This window comes from Octodon degus, unplaced genomic scaffold, assembly GCF_000260255.1.
Source record: "Octodon degus isolate 3935 unplaced genomic scaffold, OctDeg1.0 scaffold00154, whole genome shotgun sequence".
Classification (NCBI taxonomy): domain Eukaryota; kingdom Metazoa; phylum Chordata; class Mammalia; order Rodentia; family Octodontidae; genus Octodon; species Octodon degus.
Window position 1 is genome coordinate 603,456 of NW_004524730.1, and position 12,251 is coordinate 615,706.

A 12,251-nucleotide genomic window follows, 5' to 3' on the forward strand; every position below is an offset into this window, starting at 1 on the left:
GTATTTTTGAGACAGGGTTCTGCTATGTGGTTCAGGCTGGCATTATGATGCTCGCCTGGCCTGAAACTCAGCGATCCTCCTGCCTCAGACTCCTGAATGCTGGGATTACAGGCATGTATCACCACACTGGGCTTATATCAAGTTCTTTCTTACAGAAACTGGCCAGCAGAAAAGAGGACAGTGACACATATGAGAAAGCTGCAGAAACAGCAAAACCCAAAGAAACTCAAGTTTCTGAGAGTACTGAAACCCCAGCTACAGGTCCAGTGCTTTTTTTCTTAGATCTATGAAAATTAAGCAACCAGGGATGAGGTGAGCAGAATGACATTTAGAAGAAAACCACAGTGAATCGCACATAGCGAATGGGGCTTGGGCTTGGAGTTGTTATATTTCTGTTCTCTTCTCCTCACCAACAGCCATGCTTATGCAATATGTGCAATATGCCCAGCAGCTTCTCTGTAGATACCCAACCGATAAGTTGCCTAGCTTAAATCACACAGAGCTACACAAAACCAAACCGCTATAAACACATTATCTTTCTTAATACGAAACCATGTGGAAGTGAAAACAACAACAACAAAATGAAAACAGATGCTTCTAGTGCTCACATCATTGAAACTTCTTGCTTTACAGTTGTGGAAACTGAACTCCGGGAGAGAATGCTGGAAGCACTCGCAGGAAAAGGGGGAGCTGGGGCTTGAATCCTAGCTGACTCTGGATTTATCAAACAAACCTCCCCTTGTTACACTGTCCAACCTTCTTCAAAATAAATGTGAATGAAATCAAGGGAGAGCTGCTGCTACTCACTCGATACTTGGTGAGGAGCTGGGGCCGGGGCTGCCTCTCTCCCAGGGCTGAACGGCCGCTCTTCAGGGGCATCACCTGCACGGCCAAGAATAGCCTTCTATGAATCAAAATGAGATGACTCAACCAAAGACCCACAGCAGCTTCAGAATAAGTAGTTCTTGAAATCACAGCCACAGGGAGGTGATTCATTCACATTAGCAAGGTGCTTTAGCAGCACAGCAAGGCTTGTAAAGCAGTTTTGCTCTTTTCCTAAGGTCAGGAATGGGGTCCCTTGTGCACTGGCACCCTGTCCCTCGGTGTCCCTGTCTCCACACTGCGCATTCCCCTTGTGGTACTGGGTTGCTTTTTCTAGCAGTGTACCCTTACCTATTTGCACATCCTTAGGGGGTGGAGCCTTGGTTGGACTCAGAGTCTGTGTGCTGGAAGTGACTGTTCCTGGGAGGAGAACAAAGAAATGTGAGCCTGCAGCGCCCCAAGAGGGATCATCCGGAGACCAGGCCTCCTGCTGCCCATCTTGCGCCAACCCAATCAGCCACATTCATTAAACCAGGCATCAAGCAGGGAGTTAAGGATGCAGAGCCCACAGTGGAGGTGCTCCAGGTACAGGCAAGGGAGTAGACAAGTCCATCAGTAGCTGGGACAGTGTGAGAAGTGGACCAGCTAGTGTCAGGAAGATGCATGGGAGAGTGATGGCTCTAGAGGTGTGGAATAGTGTGCTGGGGATATAGGTCAGCAGCACAGTGCCTGCTCCACAAGTATGAGTCCTGAGGTCGAATCCCAGTACCAAACAAAGAAAAGGGAGCTCAACAGAAAGTGTGCAGGCTTCTAGGCAAAGGGAAAGTGGTAAGCTTCTCACACACCGGAGTCTTGGTGTGCTCACAGACCCACTCCCCAGCTGCATAATTTTCCAATCAGCTATTGTCATGATAGAGAATGAGGTCAGTTCAAGAATTTTTTAAGTCATGTTCACAAAGTCTTGATTTGAGGCCCACTTCGGGGTCCAATCCTTGGTGTCAAGATTCTGGCCTCTGGAAAAGCAGTGTGGCAGGCTTCCTGGAGGGAAGAAAGAAGAGAGAGGATTCAACAGGCACTGCCTCTGTGGTAGAGAATGGAAACGAGGCTGAGGAAAGGCTCCGGCACAGACAATGGGCCGCAGTTCAGGTGCTGGGTGGGAGGCTGAGAAGCAGATCAGGTAGAAGAGCCTGGGCTCTACTCCACAGGGCCAGGAAACTCTTCTCAAGGCTTCTCTTCTGTGGGCCTTATGCGGGTCTCAGCAGTGAGCTCTGCAGGGCTGCCACCCTCATGGGCCACTGGCTTCATTTCAGAGATGAGCATGCGACCCCACCCCCACCTACACAGCTGTGGGAATGAGAACAAATGTGTGATTTTCCTAATGTGGGTCAGCACAAATTTCTTCTATCTTCCTCTCCCCTCTTCTCTTCCTTCCTTCCTTCCTTCCTTCCTTCCTTCCTTCCTTCCTTCCTTCCTCCCTCCCTCCCTCTCTCTCTCCCTTCCTTCTTTCCCTCCCTCCTTCTTTCATTCCTCCTCTTTCTCCTTCTCTTCCTTATTCCTCTCTCTCTCTCTCTCTCTCTCTCTCTCTCTCTCTCTCTCTCTCTCTCTCTCTTTCTTTCTTTCTTTCTTTCTTTCTTTCTTTCTTTCTTTCTTCCTATACTGGGGATTGAACCTAAGACCTCTGCACTGAGCTATATCCCCAGTCCTATTTCTTTCTTTCTTTTTTTAATTTTTGAGACAGGGTCTTTCCAAGTCACTAAATTGCCAAGATCGGCCTTAAACTTATAGCTCTCCTGCCTCAACCTCCCTGAGTGCTGCTGCAGTTACAGCTGTTCACCACTCACTCCATCTGGCCGGCATCTTCTCGTCATTTCCCTTTAGAACGTGGCCTGGAGGTACCTTTAGCACCTCCTACTGGAAGGTGTTTCTGTGTAGTTGTGAAATACAGAGTAAGTCATCTATGACTGCCATGAACAGTCTGACTACATGGCTACGGAACTAAGATGGAAAGGGACCTCAGGCAGAAGCAGGTGCACATTCTGCCTTGGAGGGTAGTTCTCCAGGCCTCACTGGCAGCTGGCGTGGACAGCCTAGTGGGAGGGGCCATTGGCTGAGCTCCTCCCACTGAGCTCAGTGCCTTGCTGACGTCACCTAACTTGGCCATCACAGCAGCTCTGGCATCCCGGTTCTTTGATGGGAAGACCAAGAGTCAGGTAAAGGAAACTGCCTGCATATGCCACGTGGGCGCACATACACCCACATGTATATGAATCACATCTGACAATGTTCCCTCCTTTGAGAGTTTAAGCTTTCCTCATTTCATAATTATATATTCTTTATACATCTGTGTGTGTCTAGTGTGTGTTATGTTAGATTTTATGTACTCAGTGTGTAAGTAATCCATGTAATCCAAAAGGCAGCTGGCTTCTCTGGAGTGGACAATGTTGACTTCCACTAGCCACTACTCAATGGACAGTGAAACAAGGAAAAGGAAAATCAGAAAGTGAGTTTGTATAGAAGATAGAGGAGATGGGAGATTCCTGTGAGGGAGGCATGTCCCTTCATTTATTTATTCAAAAATGAGAAGAAAAGGGGAAAGAATAAGGAAAAGGATGAGAAAATTTGCTTGAGATCCTTAATTATATTGCCTCATTGTATTCTCATATTTCAAGTCTGTGTGCCATATTTCAAGTCTGAGAAAGAATTTCACGAAAGCCCATGCTAGGTTTAGTAACAGATGGGAGAAGAGGTAAGCAACCTCTTACCTGAGGTTGGGCTGTGTTGGGTGGGGCTGCTGGCCAGGCCCACTGTCCCAGCAGGCCCCAGAAAGCTCGCTGTGCCCCGGGCCTCCTGGGCCCCTGTAGATGTGGGTGTGGAGGAGTGAGTCTCCCAGGGAGGCCCCCCAGGGGTTTTCTCTTCAGTGGTCTGAGCTCTAGGCGTCGAGGGCATAGATGCCTGCGTCTGTCCATTGGCAGGCACCCGTGGTGTTGCAGGCATTGTCCTGGTAGCTGCACGTTGAAAGCCACAGTCATTGATACACCCACTGTACACTCTGATTCACATAGATAGTTGCAGTCATGGAAATGTCACTACGGGCAGACAAGTACCTGTGCATAGTGCTGGCAGTGCACGGGGTTAAACTCTACCCAGGGCTGGACCAAATGACTAAGTGAACTTTGTTTCCTAAACTCTGCATTTTATAAACTCCTCCAAATTCCTCGGACATGCATCTGCTAGAGTATGTACGTGGGGCAGGTGGGCTCGGTTGAATTTAGGAAATCCACTTATATTCATGGTGGAAAGATGGTCTGAGCACCAGCAGTCTGGAAGCACAGCTGTGAACTCTGAGGCAAATTACCTCTTTTAGCCATATCATTAAAATGGGGACTATCCTTTAATTAGTCTAGTTTCTTACACACTTGGTCCTTTTTTTTTTTTCTTTCTAATGTGGAGTAAGGTGCTATTTAATTTTGTTCTTCCATAGCTAATATTTTTTATGCATATGCTTTAATGAATTTTTTCTTGGACAATTTCATTTTTGTGTATCTTGGTATGATTTTATTTAAATTTCTTGTGCTAATGGTTCATTTTTCTTGGAAATATGATATTATAAGTTGTACTAATTCAAAAATTTTAAATCTTTAAATATTTATTGCCCACTCCTTTTCACTTTGAGAATTCTATGGGGTCAGGGAGATGGCTCAGTAGAATAAGCGCTTGCCTGGCAAGTACAAGGCCCTGAGTTCAATCCCTGGTTCTGCCAAAAAAAAAAAAAAAAAGAGAATTCTAATTATATGAATATAAGTTTCTTGGTTTTGGCAGTGAACTATTATGACTGATCTGTAAATTCTTTCTTCATTTTTATTTTGGACAATTTTTATTGTTATATTCTTGTTTGTAAATAATTTATTTTCAATTTGCAATCTATTAAAAATTAAAATAAAAAAATAAAATGGGGACTATAAAAATAATTCCTTTCTTGTGACATCACAGGAGTGTCTCACTTAGGACGATGTTTCCATGATTGACCTTTAAAAAACTTGCTACGTGGTCTCACCTATTCATTTCCTATGGTAGAAATTAAAATCACCTTTTACAGGTTTTACAGAACCAATCCCATTGGAGGATTTTACATCTGTAAGTTAAGATGGGAAACATTGCTGCCTCCCAGTCATTCATATTTTTTAGTCAGAGCACGGGGCATCCATTCAAATATTTAAATATTCCTATATGTAAGTCTGACTTACAGACATTCGAGTTTCAAACTTTCATAGGTGTGCTGTCAGATACCAATGAATCTGGCTTACTTTCTCCTAGAACAGAACTTGTTGACAAATTGGGGAGTTACTGCAATGCTCTTGTTAACATTTTATAGTTTATTTTATATGATGAAGCACTTTTTAAAGTTTACTACTAGGCATTTTATGAATGTTCTCGTCTCTGGCAATCATACCTTTTCCTATATGACAAGGGGAAGTTCTCTAATTCTGTGTCACCGTCATGATGCCAGCTGTGGAAAGAACATTGCGTGGCAAATCTGGGGGTCTCCCAGCTGGCAAAGCTGACTCATCTCCTCTCTGTCCTGTCATCCTGACTCCTGGCCTGCTGATTTCTGATAGTTCTCTCCTCTTTGGGGTCTCCTGTGATGGTGGGCAGGAGCCGCTCACCAGCTCCCAAGTACAAGAGCTCTTCTGTGGCTGGATTAAGGACAGAGTTCCCCGCCTATGTCTCCTTCTGCTCTGAGGTCAGCATGGACAGCTACACTTACCGAGCTGCGTTGTCACCATCTGCCTTAGTAGTGGAAGCAAATTTACATTTTGATGAGTGAGTGTGTGAATGACTGAATTCTAATGGCTCTGGTCCTTCATTGAAACACACAATATTGACTCTTAATGAGAAGATAATTCAGTGTTCTGTTACGGTACTTCCCAATAGAAAACAAGGCCTTAGTTTGCATTTTGTGTGCACAGGGACAACACTGCTGATCATGCACAGGATGGGAGAGAGGGAGGAACCTCTTGGTGAGACACTGGCCGCACCTGTGTATGCCAAAAGTCAGGTCGCTAACACATTACTGTCATCACTATTCATCTAGCTATAAATTAACCTAACCATGCTATAAGTATTGATTCCATTTCACCATTTCCTGTGAATTTCTGGGGGTGGGGCTTTGCTGGGTGAAAGATATCAGGAAAGTCACAGTAAAATTCTCAATTTCTTGTGAAACTTAAAGTACTTCAATATGAAAGCTCTGAACATAAGTGTCAGAATTGCATTATGCCAATCACTAGCATGTCTTCTGTTTGACCGTACTGAGCCCATAGTAGCTCCCAGAGAGAGCTGTGGCACAGCTTCAGGTGGTGGAGAGGAATGAAGGGAGACACACTTACTTATGTGAATGCCCGGAGGGAACAGCAGAGAGACACAGCCAAGGGAGGAGATGGTGAAGCAGCGTCTTACCCTGGGCTGGCAGGGTGAGCAAAGCAGTACTCCAGGCCATGGTGGTCCTGGGAGGGAGCCGGCCCGTGCACCCAGTCAACTCTCTCACTGAAAGAGCAGTCGTCTTTCTCCAGAGGGGTGTCCTCAGAGTAGACACTGGGTGTGCAGGGCTTGTCGTTGGGAGCATCTGCTGGGTGTGGGTTATGGGCTTGGAAGTCCTGGCAGTTTTCCTGGTAGCTGCACCTGCAGGGAGATGGCCAGTGGCAGCTTTGGATGCTGTGCCACTTTGGACAGCACAAGCTGCTGAATCACCAGAGAGTGTGGGACAGTCGGCACACAGAATGCGGCGATCCCAGCATCACTCTGAGCGGTGCCCGAAGTCACAAAGAGACCTGTTGCTTCTTGAATAACCAATGAAGTGAAAATGCCTGCCTTCCAAAATGCTGTGTAATGAATTGCCGTGAGTAGAAGGTAGCATCGCTGAAGGTGCTACCTTTGAGTTCTGTGTCCTGACCAGAGCCTGAGCCCAGCCAGCATCCCTCAGCTACTTCAGAGCCCTCTGGTCAGAGCCTTCCAGTCACCTCTGGCTCCAGTCCTTGTCCTAGAAGAGGAGCTAGGATGACTGCATGTGCCCTGAAGGTACAGTAGAAACCTGAGGTAGGATTTGGGGGCTCAAAGCTGACAGTACTCAGAAGAGGGTCCATAAAGACAGAAGTGCAGATTTTAGAGAGAAATATAAACAAATGCTGCTGTTTCTTCCATGAAGAAAACGGAAAAGCTTGGATGTTATTTTTACTTTGGCCCTTTCCCAGGGACAGTTGAAGTGAAGGTGGTGTGTGAAGCATGGACATGAGGAGGACAGGCTTCCCCTAACCTATAGAATCCCTTCCTTTCACTGGACAAAGATCGGCCTGCAGATTAGGTTGGAATTGCATCCTCCTTGTCCTTTGGCACAGACAGGAGGTGGTCTGCAGCTGGGTGGTGGCCGAGAGCTCAGTGCCTCTGTGCTGCCTTTGGGCCACTAGCACTCGTGGGTCTTTACCTAGCTACCAGAATAGTTGCCCCAGGGCTAAGTGTGTCCCAAACTGTCACCCATCCAGATAATTAACAGTGTCAATCTGTAAGTACATTCTCCCTTCCCAGGCATTTGTCCCGAATAAAGGAGTACCAAAGAGAAGACAGAATTGAAATTAGGAGTGGTAAGCTCACAGGGAGACTTTCTCAATGAAATTGGCTTAACTTCAGATCTGTCTTCAGAGCTGGCAGAAAGGACAATCTACTATATGCCCACTTAATCTTCTCAATCAACCTTGTTTCATATAAAATGAGATTCCTTTCACAATATAACCAAGAGACACCCTCTGATAAACAAAAATCAAAATGGCATATTGAAACAGAACCTGACATTCACTGTATTCCATATTTCACTCCAAGAAATGACAATACAGAGTCTACTATGTACCAGGGATGGTGTGAGGCACCAAGGGGGAACCACACTGTAGTCCCAGAAGTGACTCTCTCTCCTTCTCTAAGTACAGTTTATTTAAGAGACTCACACAAATGCTGCTGTGATACAAATTGGAGTAAGACAGCATTCAAACATAGTACAATGACTATTTTTTTTAAGGAGAGATCACAGAAGGCAGATTTTGATTGGGAGAACTTCAAGATAGAGAAGATGGGATCTGAGGTGGCAGCTGGCAGCAAGCAGTGTTCTGCTGTATGGAAACTTAAGAAGAAGCTCCAGACAGCGACAGTCATCTGAGCAGTCTCATAGAGGGCTCAAAGATGTTTACTATTCACAAAAAAGTTAGAAATGTCAACATAGATATAGCAAAGACCTCAAGGAAAAAGAGACAGGACACAGGGGGCTTGTGGGCTCAAAGGCAGAGAACTGTGTACTCCAGGGTAGGGACTTTGTCCCTCTGCTGCTGACACGGGTGTTCAGGATGGTGAAGAGATATAACCCAAGAGGCATTTAAAGGCCATAGCTTTTGGGATAGTGCACGGATATTTTAGAGAAATTAGACAGTATGATAACAGACATTTTTCAGAGGATGGTATGGCTTAAGGAAAATAATAAAGGATTTGACCAACATCCTCACAGCCAAATAACAGCTGGACCCCAAAACTTTATTCAGTTAAGATGCCAGCTAGGAGGAACAAGAGAACTTAAAGGTGGGTCCAGAAATGCTGGGTAGTGACAGAGAAAGACAGGAAGATGGACAGGTATAAGTGTGGGGTAGGTAGAGGATGCCTGATAGCTGCTGGGTATTATAGGGTGACAATGTTTCTGGAACACTGTAAAAGTATCCAGTATATGCAGGAGACACAAGAAAACAAGTAGATGAGCACCAAGAGGTCTGTGGAAATTGGATAAATGTGTCCCTCCTAAATGGAGAAAGGGACACAAAAGTTGTTTAGCTCCAGTTGCCTGTTGCCAAGAGGAAGGGAATCCAGGGTGGCCATTCCTTAGCAAAAAACTCCAGAAATTCATATTTTTTTCTAAATGATTAAATCCTGTGATGTTTAACACAATATAACCAAATCCATGTAAAATACCCAAAGGCTACAGTGGGATTTGGGAGGTCTGCACTCACCCAGAACACCAGATATGCTGCTCGTGAATGTGTAGTTGATGACTGGGGATTTCTCTGCCATATCCCAGAAGTCAGAAAGATTCCTTCCTGCAAAAATCACAGCCACAGGATGGACTCCTGTGCTCCTGTGCTCGGTGGTCACCCTGGAGCTCCTGGCGAGGATGCTGCTGCTCACCTGCCTTCCCGGCCATCACGCAGATGAAGATGCAGTCGGATTCATCGGTCTGACTCACTGCGGGATGAACCAGGAAACAGCAGGACTCAGCAGGGAGGCTGCAACTACACACCTTTGGCAGAAATGAAAACAAACCTGGGAGTACCTAGGTCAAGAGTATGCCAGAAAGCAAGACTCACTCCTTCCTCCAGAGGCAGCTCTGAGTTTCTGATTTCTTTCTTTATTTGGCAGGGTGAAGAAAGAGGGAGATGGTGCAGTGTAGCATAGTGGCTAAGAGCACAGCTTCTGGGGTCAGTTTCCGGGGTTGCAACATTGACTCTGCCTGCTCCCAGCTATGCACCACAAGAAAGTGAGCTGCTTGACATCTCTAGGACTCCATTTACCCATCATTAAAATGGTCAAAATCTAAATCCAATAATCCTTTCTTTGCAAGTTCCAACTTCCCAGACCCCTGCAACTGGAAAGTTTATGAGTTTGGTACCAACATTCATTGGCCGCAAAATCTGGTCAGCCAGACATGAGGCTAATAAAGTCTTCATCTATTCCACTTAGTGGCTCAGCCATTGTGCTGAGTGAATGGCCATGTGTTTTGTGACAGCAGGCTTCCCTGGATGCTGCTGAAGTATCATCTCAATGTGATGTAGACATTCTAGTAGACTTTTCAAAACTGAATACTTCTGAACTCTTAAGCAGGCTTGTCTGTGAAGATGCTGCTTAATGGGCTGTGAACCTGCGGCTGCAGATTCCTCATGGGATGACTCTGAGGCCATGAGATAATGTGAGTGTGAAGCGCTGACAGAGGCAGGGCCTGATGAGTGGTCATAATACTAATCACTGTTATTGTTCATGTGATGCTATTAGTACAATGCCCAAAGCATGGGCTGAGAGCCAGATTGCTTGGGTTAGAATTCTGTCTCTGCTGTGTGATCTTGGGCAGATTACTTACTTTCCTGTGCCATGCTTTTCTCACCTGTAAAGTGAAAATAAATGCAGTAGCCATGTGTGCCACAGTAGTGGGAATCTAACAAGGGATTCATAGGAGGCGCTTAGGAGAATCCCTGCATCCTGATGGCATCTCTTGGGCCTTTATCCTCACTCTTTCTGGCGTATGCACACATAGCTGTTCCGTAGTGTAAAACATCATCTTCCTGTTGAGATCAACTTCAGGCTGTTGTCTATATGTGTATTTCATCAACACATTTATATATATTGTAGAATATTATTTATTGTATTTTTATTATCACCAGGAGCTTCTTGTTCTGCCCACTTTGCTAAGAGGGATGGTACAAAAGTCTGGGAAATGATTGTACCATTTCAGGTGGGGAAGTGTGACTCACTTAGGATTTCCACAAGTCCCTTGTAAACAAGGCACATGTTGAAAAACTGTCCTTAGAGCTGGGGAGATAGCTCAGTGGTCTAAAGCACTTTCTTAGGCAAGCTTAGGCAAGAACAGGGACCACAGTTCAATCCCTGGCACCACATGCCACACCAGCCCAGCCCCCAGGGAGGGATGAGATGGCCATAAAAATAAGTTTAAAAGCTGTATTTCAATGGAGAGCTTTAGGCTCCATAGAGATCTGAGTGAAACAACTGCCTTCCTAATAGTTCATTTTGCTCATCTTTCAGGGGGAAGCTAGCTCTCCAGAAGAATCTGCTTCCTTGAGTCTACCTTCATTCTCCTAACTCCAGGGCTGGATTTGTCCTCACATTTCCTGGATTCCCAGAGTAGCTCTGATTGGTTCCTTCAAGTACTGTGCTAGAAGCTGGAGCACTTCAGCCCATTGTCTAAGCAGAGCCTACAGAACAGCTCCTGGAAGCCCAACCTTTGGGGGCTGACAGGGGGCAACAAGCCCTGCTTGGCTATTCCACAGGCAGCTTCCAGTCAGCTTACCTGAGAGGAGAGAGGTGGACCTGAAAACCTCTGTGAGGGAGCCAGTGGAGTTCCCCACGACGTCTACCAGGAGGGCTGTGAAATCTGCAAAACAGAGGGGGGAGGTTTTGACTTGTGACTCAGAGACTCAGAGGAAAGGGTTGCATTAGGGCTTTCCAGAATGGGTTTCACAAGTCTGATTTTGTTCAATGTATTCAACAACATTAATAATCATATCAAGAAAAACCTACTAATTCTGAAACAAAAATAAAAGGTCAATTTCAGGCAGGCATGAAACTTTGGGCTCATTTGTGGCTTTCTTTTATGACCAAATATATTTTGTCTTTCACAACCAAGGGGAGTATTATTATAAGAGTCTCATACAGTGATTTCTGAAGAGGTCCCCTGGATGATTTCTTGTCATGCCTTGTACAAGTCCATATGCTTCTTTTACAAATTGCTAAGATCCTGAGTTTGAGCTTGAATATACTGACTTGAAAACACAGAACCCAGATAGACAGGGAAGGTCATATGACAATCAATGGTGTGCACAGCAGCATGATTGACAGGCAGTAGACATTAGCATATGTGAGCCAGAATGCTAATATGATTTTTGTGACATCTTCAGGGACATGAGCTAATTTCCTGGAAGCAGAAGTACCTACACACCTCTGCAGGTGCAGACACCTGTCCATGTAGAAAGCTGAAAAACATTAGCATCCTCCTTTCTGTGTCACAGGGGTGAAACTGAAGTGAGTTAGCATTGCGTAGCATCACTTCTTCCATCTATACTCTTTATACTTCTCAAACCTCTCATTTGTTTATTAATTAATTTTTCTAATAAATATTCATGGGATGTTTTCAGAGTCCCAGATACCTACTAGCAACTGGAGAGCTTAGTAAAACATCCAGAAGATGCTAGAGTTACTGAGAAACAAAGTTTCATAAGCAGGCCAATGAATCCGCAATTATTTTTTTTACACAAAAGCTATGACCAAGACTTGGGAACCAGACACCAACAATAGGGCAAGCTTCTGGCCAGGGATCAGAGAGTGGAGGGACCTTGGATGGGTCCACTAGTATGAGGCAGAGCAGGGCTGTGAGCTAGGTCTGCCTGGGGCCAAGGTACCCCTCCTCCTTGCAGCCCCACCCCTGCTCTGTACATGTACCCTCTTGCTTACCCCTGCTGTCCACTTTCATTTTTATTTTATAAAGAGAGTACAAAATAGTATTAAAACAGAAAAATTGCAAGTGATACAGAATTTCACTTAACACATCCTGTCTGATTAAGGTTAGCTATCAGTTGTTAGGCGACCTAGTGTCATGTGTCACTAACTTCACAAAACTG

At 45.2% G+C, this 12,251-nt stretch overlaps 1 protein-coding gene across 1 annotated transcript in view; it reads right to left on the reverse strand.

The window, feature by feature from the left end:
* Hhla1 (HERV-H LTR-associating 1) overlaps nucleotides 1-12,251 on the reverse strand; it is a 39,140-nt gene that overhangs the window by 13,550 nt on the left and 13,339 nt on the right. Inside the window, exons 7-13 of the mRNA XM_023702607.1 lie at nucleotides 10,925-11,008; nucleotides 9,034-9,090; nucleotides 8,859-8,945; nucleotides 6,430-6,501; nucleotides 3,585-3,827; nucleotides 1,174-1,242; nucleotides 808-882 (exon numbers count right to left, since the gene is read on the reverse strand). Of these exons, the coding sequence (XP_023558375.1) occupies nucleotides 808-882; nucleotides 1,174-1,242; nucleotides 3,585-3,827; nucleotides 6,430-6,501; nucleotides 8,859-8,945; nucleotides 9,034-9,090; nucleotides 10,925-11,008 (687 nt within the window). The remainder of the gene's footprint in view (nucleotides 1-807; nucleotides 883-1,173; nucleotides 1,243-3,584; nucleotides 3,828-6,429; nucleotides 6,502-8,858; nucleotides 8,946-9,033; nucleotides 9,091-10,924; nucleotides 11,009-12,251) is intronic.